The sequence below is a fragment of the Hemiscyllium ocellatum genome, chromosome 24 (assembly GCF_020745735.1).
Source record: "Hemiscyllium ocellatum isolate sHemOce1 chromosome 24, sHemOce1.pat.X.cur, whole genome shotgun sequence".
Classification (NCBI taxonomy): Eukaryota; Metazoa; Chordata; class Chondrichthyes; order Orectolobiformes; family Hemiscylliidae; genus Hemiscyllium; species Hemiscyllium ocellatum.
Window position 1 is genome coordinate 24,380,754 of NC_083424.1, and position 13,354 is coordinate 24,394,107.

The 13,354-nt window shown below is 41.8% G+C and overlaps 2 protein-coding genes across 5 annotated transcripts in view; one reads left to right on the forward strand and one right to left on the reverse strand.

The window, feature by feature from the left end:
- LOC132827104 (RNA-binding protein EWS-like) overlaps positions 1–4,515 on the reverse strand; it is a 34,089-nt gene extending 29,574 nt beyond the window's left edge. For both annotated transcript variants that reach the window (XM_060843586.1, XM_060843585.1), the window contains exons 1-2: positions 4,199–4,515; positions 1,219–1,255 (exon numbers count right to left, since the gene is read on the reverse strand). In XM_060843586.1, the coding sequence (XP_060699569.1) occupies positions 1,219–1,255; positions 4,199–4,211 (50 nt within the window). In that variant the 5' untranslated portion in view covers positions 4,212–4,515. The remainder of the gene's footprint in view (positions 1–1,218; positions 1,256–4,198) is intronic.
- A 128-nt stretch (positions 4,516–4,643) lies between these two features.
- The window catches only part of LOC132827105 (rhomboid domain-containing protein 3-like), a 32,970-nt gene continuing 24,259 nt past the window's right edge, over positions 4,644–13,354 (forward strand). For 2 of the 3 annotated variants that reach the window (XM_060843587.1, XM_060843589.1), the window contains exon 1: positions 4,644–5,291. In XM_060843587.1, the coding sequence (XP_060699570.1) occupies positions 5,123–5,291 (169 nt within the window). In that variant the 5' untranslated portion in view covers positions 4,644–5,122. The remainder of the gene's footprint in view (positions 5,292–13,354) is intronic. The other variant, XM_060843588.1, reaches the window with a different exon arrangement.

Sequence of the window (13,354 nt, forward strand, 5' to 3'; positions counted from 1 at the left end):
GTTCAATTTATTCTACAGTTATGTCAGAACATTCAGCTTAACCCCTGAAGAAACAGTGGAAACCTGGAAGCATTGAGAGACTTGGGTGAGGAGAGAAGAGAGAAAGAAGACAGACAAAAGAAGAAAAAAGGGAGGGTAGAAGAAGAACATGTTGGATTTCCAGGTAAAATATGAACTTGTAATAAAAGGTGACATTTTCCACATGCTATCCTACCCTTGTTCCATCGTGCCAGCCAAATGCCATTTATTTAATTAGGTATTTACACACAAAATAATCTCTAAAGGTTACATCCTCCGAACTCTACAAAGTTCTGAAGTAAATTCACAGCTTTAAAAAAGGTACAGAAAGCAAAATAATAAACTTTCTACTTTTCAAAAATGTAGAAGACAATACATCCTATGAACTTCTCTACATGCTCATGAATCAATAACTTTAAATGCCACTAAATTGTTTCAATCACTGCCAACAAATGAACTGGGAGAGTTTTGCATCCCAATACATACCATCACCACTGACAGCACCGCACCTATTCTCCAAAGCACCCCAAGACCCAGACCATTATGAATGGCTGCAAGCACCACTTCTAGATGGCGCAAAGTGTGCACATGCACAAGAGGTACCAAATGTCATTTTGATGGGACAGATAGCAGCAGCTAGTCTCAAATTGTGGTGCCAGAGGTTCTGTGCAATCTTGAACGTGGTCTGAAATCACAAAGCTAAAGTGACAGTCAGATTTAGCAGATTTTAAAAGGTGACTGCAATAGTAAAACCCTGCAGTGGCACTGTTCCTGCAACTGAGTACAGATAACCTGGAATAGACAATGAGCATCAACCAGTTGGGGAAAACAGGTGAGTCAGTCCTAGCAGCACTGTGAAGTCAGCGCATGTGCTGACATTGCCTGTGGCTCATTTCAGACAGTTGACAACTTGGCTATCTACAGATGGCATTTTGGAAATCAGTTTATGAAAACCTAAACCAGGACACATATGTTATGCACAATTGGTTTTTTTTGCACCTCCATAACATGAGGAACATTTTGAGCAATTTCATTAGACTTTTAGTTTACATTCATTCATGGAATGAAGTACCGAAATATAGTTAATGGGAAAAGATATTGGCACTAAATTATGTTGAGTTAAAGTGCCTGGAATAAGTACAATTCCCTTAAAATGTACCTTAAAAAAGTCAATTTTACTAGAAAAAATATCACACTTACCCTTGCTGAGCTGCAGCTTGAGTGTAGGTACTGTAATCTATAAAAAAGAAAGGATTTATTTCCTCAACTAATTAAATTGATTCAAGTAGGTTTCAATTTTACAAAAGAGAAAAAAAAATAGTAACATGTTTGCATCAGATCCATATGAGACATTTATTTCCAACACTAAAAAGTTAAGGTTCATCAAAATGCTATTAAATATCGTGACATGGTTGTGATTCTTATTCAACTTTTAGACAATGACAGAGCACAAGAACAATCGTGATTCTTAATGTCCTTTCACACCTTTCAAGAAAGAAATGGTTATTTAGGTTATGAAAACAAAACACCTCAAAGCTTTTCAAGTAATACATCTATATGCATTTTGGCATACTTTTGGAGTTATTGCAATATAATCTAAACAAAATGGTGCCAGAATGACAATAGTCGACACACAAGACAGTGGCATTTTGGACCAAAGATGACATCATGGGGATGGTTATAATGTTGAATTAATACACAGCCATGTCAAGAGGTTAAAGCTTAAAAAGGTCAAATACAAGCATACAGATCTCTGGAATTGATGTTTCCTTAAATTTTGTTTGCCACTGCATTGGTCTAGGAATCGATCCAAACCATGAATGTGTTGTTCAGTCATATAAAATGGCTACATTTACCAAGTTTGAAATGTCAAGCTGCTCGTTTATATCTATTTCCATTCCCAAAATTTCTCAATTATATATTTGTAGATCAAACCCACAAGTGTGGGTATTTACAGGCATTTCAATGTTACAAGAAAATGGTCAGTCAAAAAAAAATCCATTCTGCACTACATTACATTGTTATGATAAATTTTAGCTCCAAATCAACTGCTCTGCAAGTGTAATTTCAAGTACTACGTTTGTACTGGTTAGCACTTCCTCCCACATCACAGGGAAAGTCAAGGCACACAAGTTTCTATGCTTACTAGCTTTTATGTATCAAAATCTTCTCCATATCCTTCAGAAATGGCTAGATTTGTAATGAGATGCAATTGTAAGCCTACAGACAACTCCTCCTTCCTCAACTTCATCAGTTGGAATATTAACATCTTCAGCTTTTCACAGAAAATTCATATTTCCAGCAAACAGTTTACTTGATACATCGCATCTTAATTTTGGAACCCCTCCAGAAGGTTAAAAGTAGATACATTACACATGACTTTTACTGAAGTTTTTCTAACTTTTAGCTCTAGGATGAGAAATTGCCATCCATAGGTCCAGTCAAGCTTTAATTGTGAGTATTCAATCAATGAGGAATTATTACAACCTAAATAGTTTAAGGGGCAGTTTAAATAGTTGAATACTATTAACCAAATAATTTCACAGTAACAGTTCAAAGTCTATTTTTTTCCTTTTCCATATGAACAGCCAACCCTCAGTTCATCTCTAATTGAACAGTGAAGTCCCAAGTAGAACAAGCATCAATATAAAAGCTTCCATTTTCTTCAGTTAATTAAGTTAATTGATCAACATTATAAGCTCATGGAGCATACCATAGCTCACACGGGATGGCCCTCAAGTTTAAAACAGGTCTCCACAAACGATACGGATCAAAAAGGCTCCATTTCAGTGTGCAAGATGAAAATACACCAATTTCGATCTCTACTGAGCTGTTTTACGTAGGTTTTATTCAGTAATGAACATACAGGCTTGACTTTTTACACCAAATTCCAGATATGAATATTAAAAATATACTACACAAGATTTCAAATTTATCAAAAGACCCAGACGGTCACACAACGGACAGCGATTTTCAATAGTAGTGAAAGATATTGAAGAGGCCGACGAAAGCCACTCCATGTTCTTTTTCCGGAAGCATGCAAACGTTGGGCTTCGACTAAAATCATTAAGACATCGTTAGAGAATTTACGATTAACCTCTGGTATACTACCAAAGGCAAAACATTTGGACAGAAATATCAAAATCTCGCTGCACCCAAAATTACAGAATAAATTTAAAACCGTCGGACACGCGGTCCCCACGGCATCAAACAAACAAAAAGAGGAATTTCCGAGCGTGTGCGCGACTCCATTTTGGCACGGCGCCAACACATTCAAAATATCTAAAAACCGAACGACGCTGAAATAAAGAGCCGATCGACTCGGAGCAAGTTTGGCGCAATTTTAGTGGGGGGTGGGGGAGGAAAAACGCCCTTTAAAAAAAGTTGCAAATCCCCAAATGGTGAGCCGTGTCTTAAAAAAAACAAACCAGTTAATCACAGCAGATTCGAAATTATATATACACTCAGATGCATCCCTACGGAAAGTATTTGTTGCGACGCGTTGGTACGAGATGATCGGCAGCCTCCTGTCCCCCCCCTTCCCCTCCCCCACAAGCTGACTAGGCCTCGACGCTAACGGACTGCCAGGAAAGGGATGCACTTCCGCCCCATCTCCGGCGGCGAAAACTCCGCCTCGGCGTCTCCCAAGGGCGAGGGAGCGTGGCGGCCGGGCAACACTGGCGGAGCGGGCCCCGGGCGCTCGTCGTCGGCCTTCACACGTCGACCCCCGGGGGCTTTGTGGCGCAGCTGAGTTCCTGCCCCCCGGGGGGGGGGGGGGGGGGGGGCGCTCTCACACACATCGAGGCCCCAACGGCCACCGCAAGGCCGGCCTGCCTCTCCTCTTTTCCTCCGAAAACCGCCCCCACCGACACACGCACAAAAAAAACCAACTCCCGACACGCGATATGGGGGCGGAGGGGGCCTGACGCCCGAACTCCCTTGTTTTTCTTTAATAACCTCCCCGATGGTATCGAACGGGGAGGGGGTGGGGAAGAAAAAAATCCTCGATGTAATCGCCGGTAACCAGCAGCCCGTTCCAAAACATTTTAAAAAAAGACATCGGTGGAGGTTGGGGCGTTCAAAAGGTAGAAAAGAACCGTTATGGCCCGGTGCGGGTAGCCGGAGGTGCGACCCGAGCGCCTTTAAATCCGATGCCAACAGTTAAGAGACTCCTTCTTACCCGTCGACGCCATCTTCACCGACCTCTGACTGCCTGCGAACGCGCCTGCGCGGAGCCTCGCCGGACTCGACCACTTAATTTGGCGCCTTGCGCAACTCGCGCCGGAAATATTTTAATTTTCCCCAAAAAAAAGTCCTCGACTCCGATCACCGCGATCCTTGCCCGAGTTTTCCAGGGATGACAGGCAGACGCCGCCCTCCCCTCTTCGTTGTATAGAATTGTTAAAACGAAATAAAGGCCGACGATTGCGGATGGGAGGAGGTGGGGGGGAAAAACCCCGTCGTCGGCCGAGGCTTTATGTTTAATGGCCGCCTCCACGTCCCGCTATTTAAAGAGAGGGCGGCGGCGCACTGACGCGCCCGGCGTAACCCTGTAAACCGTTCGGCTGGAACAATGGAGGGAATGTGGGGCCTTGTTGTTGGTTCCGGGCTGGTCGCGATGGAAACGCGGCCATTTCGCCTCAGCCGTCGCTTTCGCCGCCGCCATGATGTCGACGTCCTATCCCCGCTTCTCGTCCCTTTCGATTCTCTTCCCCATTCCGCAAGCATTCTGTCCTCCCCTCCCTCACCGGCTTGAAATAAACGCGCCACCCTCACTTTCGTAGCGGCCCGTGGCTTTCACGGAAGGTTTTATAATCAGATCTATCATAACGTGGCTGTAAGGCTCACCCCCCACCCCGCCACCGTTGAGTCCGTTATGGAGTGTATCTCAGGGGTGTAGTGGGCCAGTGTCTGGGTGTCTCCGCCCCGGTAAAGATCCAGCGAAGGGCAAGGCCGTGATCGGGCACGGAGTAAGAAGCTCTTCGGAGGAAACTCCGCTCTCTATCCCGCCCGAAATCATCCTCCTCCTCATCATCATTATGCCGCGGCAGCAATAAAGCGAGACCGTTTCCTCTCCGAAAGCCGGCCGGCGAGTAGGGTTGGGATGGGGGGTTGCGGCGACTGGCTACGGGCCGGCCTCGGAGCGGCCCAGGTGAGGGCCCGGGTGCCGAGCGCCAGCGCCGCCTTCCTCGCCCTCGTCCTCTTCTTGTGGCTGAGTGGGCCCGAGGAGGCCTTTACCCTGACAGCCAGCTCGGTGCTCTCTCACCGCCAAGGTAAGTGCCTCACCCACCCCCCTAACAGACTAGCAAATTTACTGGAGATCTGAATGGTGGGGCTAAATACAAGATAACCTGCTGGCGAACTACACCTGACCTCAGATTTGACGACAGGGTTGGGCTCAAAATTCAAAATCTATTGGGACGAACATTTGGATAAAAATAATGTGCATAGGTATGGGGGGAAAATAGGTGATTGGTATTCAAAATGATGCTCATTTGATGAGCTGGTGCAGGCACGATGGGTCGAATGGTCTCCGTCTACGCTGTATCATTTCAGTGATTGTGAAATTCATCCCAGTTTAGATGTTTAAAAAAATACTGGGGAAATTTACTTTAGTCATCATTTATACGCAGAAATAGTCATAGAGGTTTACAGCCAAAATTGGAAAAAGCACAGCAGGTCAGGCAGCATCCTGAATCCACAGCAGGATTCCTGATGAAGGGCATTTGCCCGAAATGTGGATTTTTGTGCTCCTGCTGTGCTTTTCGACCACTAATCTTGATTCTAATCTCTGGCATCTACAGTACCCACTTTGGCATTAGAGTTTTACAGCATAGCAGAGGCCCTTTGGCCCATTGTATTCATATCAGTTGTCAGAGACCTATCTGCTATAGTCCTGATTCTCAGCACTTGACCCATAGTCTTGTAGGCTGTGACATTTCAAGTGTTCATCTAAATTCATCTTAAATGTTGTGACACTTGCTGCCATTACTGCCCTTTCAGGCAGAAAGTTCCAGATACTCACTACCCTCTGGGTGATAAAATCTTCATTCCTGTCCCTTGCCTTAAATATGTGAATTTGTATTACGGGAAAAGTATATTCCTATTAATTTGCACTTGTGCCCTTCATAATTTGAATACTTCCGTCAGGTCCTGTATCAGCCTTCTCCTTTCTGAGGAAAGTAACGCAAACTATGTGATTGCCCTTCGTAGCTGAAATGTGCTAACCTGGGCAACATCTGTTGAACTTGCTCTGATGCAATCACATCCTCCTTATAGTATTAGATTAGATTACTTACAATGCGGAAACAGGCCCTTCAGCCCAACAAGTCCACCCTGACCCTCTGAAGAGCAACCCATCCAGACCCATTTCCCTATGGGCAATTTTTTTTTAGCATAGCCAATTCACCTAACCTGCACATCTTTGGACTGTGGGAGGAAACTGGAGCACCCGGAGGAAACCCACGCAGACATGGGAGAATGTGCAAACTCCACACAAACTGTTGCCTGAGGTGGGAATTGGCGCTGTGAGGCAGTAGTGCTAAACACTGTGCCACCGTGCTGCCCATAAACAATCTGGAGACTATTCCAGCTGTGGTCTAACCTGCATTCAAAACAGCTCCATCATAACCTCCTAGCTATTGTATTCACTACCTCGACCAATAAGGGCAAGTGTTCAAAGTGCCTTCTGAACTATACTTTGCACCTATACTGTTGCATTCAACGATCTATGTACATGCATATCAAGGTCCCTACTATTCACCATGTACTCTCTTGCCTTGTTCATTAAACCCTATCTCCAACTATTCTATCCAAAGTTTGGGAGAAGATTTGTAGCTCGGGTGCTCGTTGTTGTGGATCTGTTTGCCGAGCTGGGAGTTTGTGTTGCAAATTTATAATAAATTCCAGAGGAAACATCACAGAAGTGCTTCACAGGAGGCTCCCAAGCACTGAAGATGTCACATAGAAAAGGGACGAAACGTTGCAACACAAACTTCCAGCTCGGCGAACAGAACCACAACAACTATTCTATTCATCTGATGAGCCTGTCTATATCTTTCTGCAGCCTAACATTTTTGTCCTCACTATTTACAGCATTTTTTTCTGTTACCTGCAAAATGATTAAATCACCAACATCCGTGTCAAAGTCATTAATGTACACTACAAACAGCAAGGCACCCAGTAGCAAACTAACCTGCAATATACCACTGGACGAGACATCTAGGTATAAGAACAACCTTCAATCAGTACCTTGTGCTTTTGCCACTGAGTCAATTTGAATTTTTGTGCAGGCTTTGGAGGATTTATAAGTTTGAAAGGAAAGTGGAAAAGCAAATCTTGAATATTAGGAATAGAAACGTTTACCGAGCAAGTTCTTTTATATTCAGGAAAGCCTAAATCAACACAATGCTTATTATCTTTCCCATAACACAGTGGCTCATTTGACATGTATTGACAGATCTATGGTAGTTAATATTGTATAAGGATGAAAATGGTTTACATTTATTTGGACTAAGGATGTTTCAAACATAAATGTCTATATGGCACTACTTTACAGAGCAACTTGAAGCTAATTCATAAATTCTGAGTAAAACTTGTCAATGGAAAATATCCACAGATGCCTTGACTCCTCAGTATTTTCTGCATTTTTTATTTCTGTTTCAGATTTCCAACTGCAGCAGTATTTTTTCACTGACATAAATTAACCCCATATCCCCTGCTTTTGCCTTTAGAAAGCCTTGATATTCCAAAGAAATGCAGATAATAACTTTGGGCATATTAACAATTTGGCTGAGTGGCAGCATTTTGATCTCCAAGTAAGGAAGTTGCAACTTTAACCTCCACATTTTCACTTTCTAGGCTGACAATTCAGTGGAATGTTAAGTGATCACCACATTGTTGGAAATGTTAATTTTTGAGTGAGACTTTTCAGCTGGAGGTAAAAGATCTCGTAGTGAAAATGCACAGTTGTTTTCCTAGTGTAGTAATCAATGTTTACTCTTCAGCAAAAAACCTAATTGTAGGTGTTGAACCAGAGAGTACAAATTGGTGCATGAGCTCATATAACAAAGAAGCAAAGGCAGGAAAAACAGAGGCCTTGCTTACAATGTTCAATCCTCTTTGAATATAGGAGTACTTCTCGAGAACTATTAATGCGATATCTCTATTCAAGAAAGGGGAGAAAGACAATCCAGAGCATACAGGCCAGGGCAAGTCAACCTAACATTGGTGGTGGGGATGTTATTGAAAACCATTATAAGAACAGAACAATTTTTTTTAACAAAGGTATGACTTAATCAGCCAATTTGGATTTGTGAGTGGAAAATCTTGCCTGATTAATTATTCAAAGAATATAATAATGTTAGAGAAGTTTTTTAGAAAGTTGTCCTAAGGCTGGTGGGAGGCACTATAACTGCTAGCTTTTGTTACCCATTAGAAAATGTAGAGTTTATGATTTTAGCATGCACTGTTGAAGAAGCTTTGGCAAGTCCCTGAAGTGTATCTTATAGATAACTTATTAGTCATGCATTTTATGTGAAGGGATTGAATGATAGCAAATGGCGTGTCAACTAAGCAGCCTGCTTTGGTCTGTGTGCACTGGAACTTCTTGAGTACTGTTGGAGCTGCCCTCATCCAGGCAAGTGAAGAATATTCTACCACGTTCTTGACCTGTGTCTACTGGATGATGAAGAGACGTGGGGAGACAGGCAAGTTACTTGCTGCAATTACCCAATACCAAACCAGCTTTTGTGGCCAGAGCATGATTATAATAGTGCAGCAGATGTGTATATGGATTTTGGAATGCATTTGGTAAAGTTGGAAACCCATAAGCCCTAGGAATTAAGCAGAAAGTACAGATACAAATTGGCTCAGTGACAAAAAACAAAGGGGGCGATGGATGTGAATTTTTTTAAGGCTGCAGTGGCTTGTAAAGATGCTTCCTAAAGGTCTTTTGGAACTGTTACTCTTTGCAATTGGATCCATTTATTCTCAAATGCAGGGAGCAGCATTGAGGTTTGCAGACAATACATAAGGAGAGTTGAAAACATTATCATGACAAACATAATAGTGAAATAAACAGACTTTTGGCAGGGGGAGTTCAATGCAGAAAAGTATAAAATGATGTTGTGATGAAAGGTGGATGTATAGAGTTTATGTGTAAAGTCTTTACAGTGTAACATTTTAAAATAGTGGCATATGAATGGATTACTTTGTGAAGGCTTTTTTAAAAAAAAGAGTAGTAACTAGGTAAGGCAGTCATTCCAGAACATTGATCTAATCCAGTGTGTTTCAGAAGACAGAGCCCTCTGGAGTGTTAATGGGAGATTAGTTTGATGGTTTATAACTGGTGGGGTAAACATTAAAGACAGTTATCTTTGTTTTGATTCAGGGTAATTGTAGATAATTTTATTTTAGAAAACCTAGAGATTGAAAGCTTTTAGGGTAGTTTGGAAGAGACCTGATTAGGGTAGGAAGCAAATACAGTCTATCTTCAAGAATAGTATTGGATAGTTCAGGGAAAACATTTTTATTTTAGTATAAAAAAAAGTTCAGTTTGTTCAATTTTCAGCCCAGGACTTTGGTTAGAAATCTGCAGATTATTACAACCTGACAAAGTCTAAGCTCTCAGTTTCATGAGTGTGTGTGTAAGAAGACTTCACAGTCCGCAGGAAAGATCTGGGAAGAATCACTTAACTTGAACTGAAATATTTGATATAGAGATGTCATTATTTTTCAGATAGTGTCAGGAAATGGGATAACATTTTATTTTGCTATGTATTTTAAAACCTTTAACATTCTATTCTGTATTTAGATTTCTTTTGTTTTGTACAATAAACTTCTGTTGTTCAAGAAACTTTGCAACTATGTTCCAGTTAATTAAAGTGAAGTTGCCATAGTTCCAGAGGACTGCTCTCTTATTAGAGAGCGATGACTCGTGGTCAGTTTAACCTGAGGGTCATCATCACACCTCTGGCAAAAGGTGTGGTTGAGAAGCGATGATCTTCGTGGTGACTTCAGCTGATACAGGAGTTCAACCTGCACTGTTGGCATCACTGTTTTGCGAACCAGCTGTCCACCAAACTGAGCTAACCAAATCAGAATATAACCACTAAGTTAATAAAGAGTTCTGTTTAAAAAGATCCATTGAGCAAGATTTCATTCTGGGGTCTGACTTGTCCAGTAGTATCATCATCTAGGATCATAACAATACACTTTGGAAATACATGAGTGAAAAGAATAATATAGTTTAAATGACATGATTTTCAGAATTGGAGGTAAACACCAAGATCTAAGTGTCTGTATACAGTAATCCTTAAAAGGAGTAGTTCAATTGACAGGGTGGTTTAAAAGAATACATGCAGCTTACTTGGATGTATAATTAAAAGAATAGCCTGTAAAAAAAGAAGTAGGGACATTATGTTAGAATTTTTACCAATCACCAGTAAGATCTTTGCAAAACCTGGATATGATGCTTGACAGACATCATGAAACACAAGAGGTCTGAAAATGTAGGATGATCTAAATGAGATTTTCAGGATGACTATCCATAGCGGAAAAAAATCCATGATTCAACAATTAAAGGTGATAGATTTAAACTGAATTGGGGGGGGGGGCGGAGAGAGAGGAGAGAAGTGGGAAGGTATGAAGTTTTCTTTTCATTCAGAGTTGTCAGTATCTGGAATGCTCTACCTTAGTCAGTGTTGGAAGCTGATTCCATAAATAAATATACATATAACAGTACTGGACGATGAATAACTGACAGGGTTATGGAGAGAAAAAGACACATGGGCTAAAGGTGACTGCTCTCGCGAGGACTGGTCAAATGGCCTCCTGTGTTGTAAGATTCTATGATCCAACTGACTAAGTCTGACAAAGAATAAATGAGCAACAAGGTACTCACAGAAGTTCTGAAGATGTAGATGTCTTCTATAAGTGCAAATTATTTCACTGTCGGTGTAGCTAAATTCAGCAGCAAATTTGTGCAGAACAAAGTTGCAAAACCAGTAAGTTAATTAGCAGTTCCTTCTTTGTGGTTGATGAAGTTGATTAAGAGAACTTTGTTCTCTTTTACTGTAGAAGCTTTTGCTCCATTTTTAATGGATATATGTTAAATATCAAGATAAAGCCTCACTAGTAAGCAATGAGAGGCTCACTTGCACGTATTAACATCTTATTATTACTTAATCTCATCTCATTAATATGTAGTTTTCAATTCTGCTATCTCCCAAATAGAAACTAGTTGATGAAAATTCCCAATGTGAAAGTATGACCTGGTGATTCAAGCTTGCTGCTTGCTCCTCCAGACCTCCATCTTGGATATTAGTCATCAATGTCTTGAAACGTGCCTCATGAACAGTAACTGTACATGTCCCAAGTGCACAGATCTTGGCATCCAACATGTACCAGCCTCACTGCATCATAATGGCACACCTCCAATGCATTTAGAATACAATTCTACACTTCAATGCTGTGCTTTGGAGTATACCAACACCTCTCATTGTAATACATCTGCAATGACACTTTGTGGGAGAAAGTGAGGACTGCAGATGCTGGAGACCAGAGTTGAAAAATGTGGTGCTGGAAAAACACAGCAGGCCAGGCAGCATCCGAGGAGCAGGTGAATCGACGTTTCGGGCATAAACCCTTCTTCAGGAATACTTTGTGTCCAAGGATGGGCACCCAATCAGCTGATGATGAAATGTAAAGCTATGTTAATAATGATGTGTTTAGAGTGACATGTCACCTGTGCCACCTATGTGCCCCTCAATATCTTGTGTCTTTCTCATCCAATAAACCTCAGTGCATTCCCAGGATCTGCAATTGAAATGGAAGGAACCTGACCTACAGTGGAACCAGTTTGTCCCTTTTGGTCAGGTGACTGTATGAAGGAACTTAACATGCTGCGTGTGTCCTGCCCAGCGGCAGGTGCATCCTTTTCAGCTTTTCTTCCCTCTGTACTGAATATGGCATTCAGGTTAATGGTGGAAGACCATACCATGTCTGGAGTGTCCTGAGACAAGACCTTTGGGGTCTTTATGCAATTTCCTTTCTGGGTGGGTACCTGGCATCACTTTGCCTCCTTGTAAGAAAGGGGCACTTGGATTGAGGTCAAGGTCTCATGTCTCCTGTTGCCTAGCTGTTGGTGCTGAGCATTAGTGGCTAAAGCACGTTAATGCAGGTTTGTGCTCATATACAGAAATCTATGAGAATGCTTGATATGATTCTCAATTGCAGCTGCCAACCTGTTTATGGAGGCAAGCAGACATGCACATGCCAGAGATAACAGGGTCATAATAGGCATTGCTGCAACTTGTGCCAAGTCGCCAAGAGCCCCTGACAAACCTGCCTGCTACTTCTGTACATTTGTGCATTTCAAAGTCTTAATTTGCTGACACTATAGTTCCTCTCCATCCTGGGGTTGATTAGTCCTCGTGCCAGCGACTTATGATATTTCTTTCTCGATCTGCTGTGAGACATGGCAGTGATGTGCTCATCAACAGGTGCTTACAAATCTAATGTAGCAATTGATCAAACTGAGGGGTGCTGGAAGGTGCAAAAAGCAGCCTTGCTGATGCATTCTCAGAGGCATCCATGCTGCCCCACCTCTCGGCTGCAGAGATTGTGCTGATGCCACTAGTGCCTGTTGGAGGCAAAAAACTAAAGTTAGAAGTTCTGGAATGTTAACACATTCACAGTGGAGTTAATGTGAGAATAGCACAGCAGTAGTGTGTTTAGAATAAAGCAAATGCTTCTTAACTTGCTTGCCTTGCTTAACTTGGGATTTGGGCATCTCCACAGGGCAGGTCTGGTCTTGCTCTTCACTGACAAGGACTGAGTACCTCTTTCTATAGGAGGTGAATGCCAGGCAGCCCAATTATGGACCAAAATTATTTTGGAGTAAGGCAAAGGAGGGATTGAGTGAGAAGAAAGTGACACACCTCGTGCAGGTGGGGGGAAGGTAGTGAGTTGTTCTGAGTGAGTGAATAGGCAGCATTAGTAGTGTGGGGATTGGGTGTGTGAGAATGAGTAAGGGAAATGCAAGTCTTCAGGAGATGAGAACTTTCAGGAGGAAAGATAAAATATAATCATGGAGGGGAATTTTGAACATTTAAAAAAGTTTCATAAAAAGAATCATTATATACACTACCTACTGAATAGTGTTCAGATTCGGTGACTTTTAATTTATTAAAGTACAAGTCTTAATAACTTGAAATCTTGTGGTGCAATCCTTCCATTCAGTCAGTGAAAGTTCAAAAGTATTTCTAATAAGTTACTTCTCTTTATTGGGATCATAACAGCGCCTGATGATATTAAACCAAAAAAAAAATTGTTG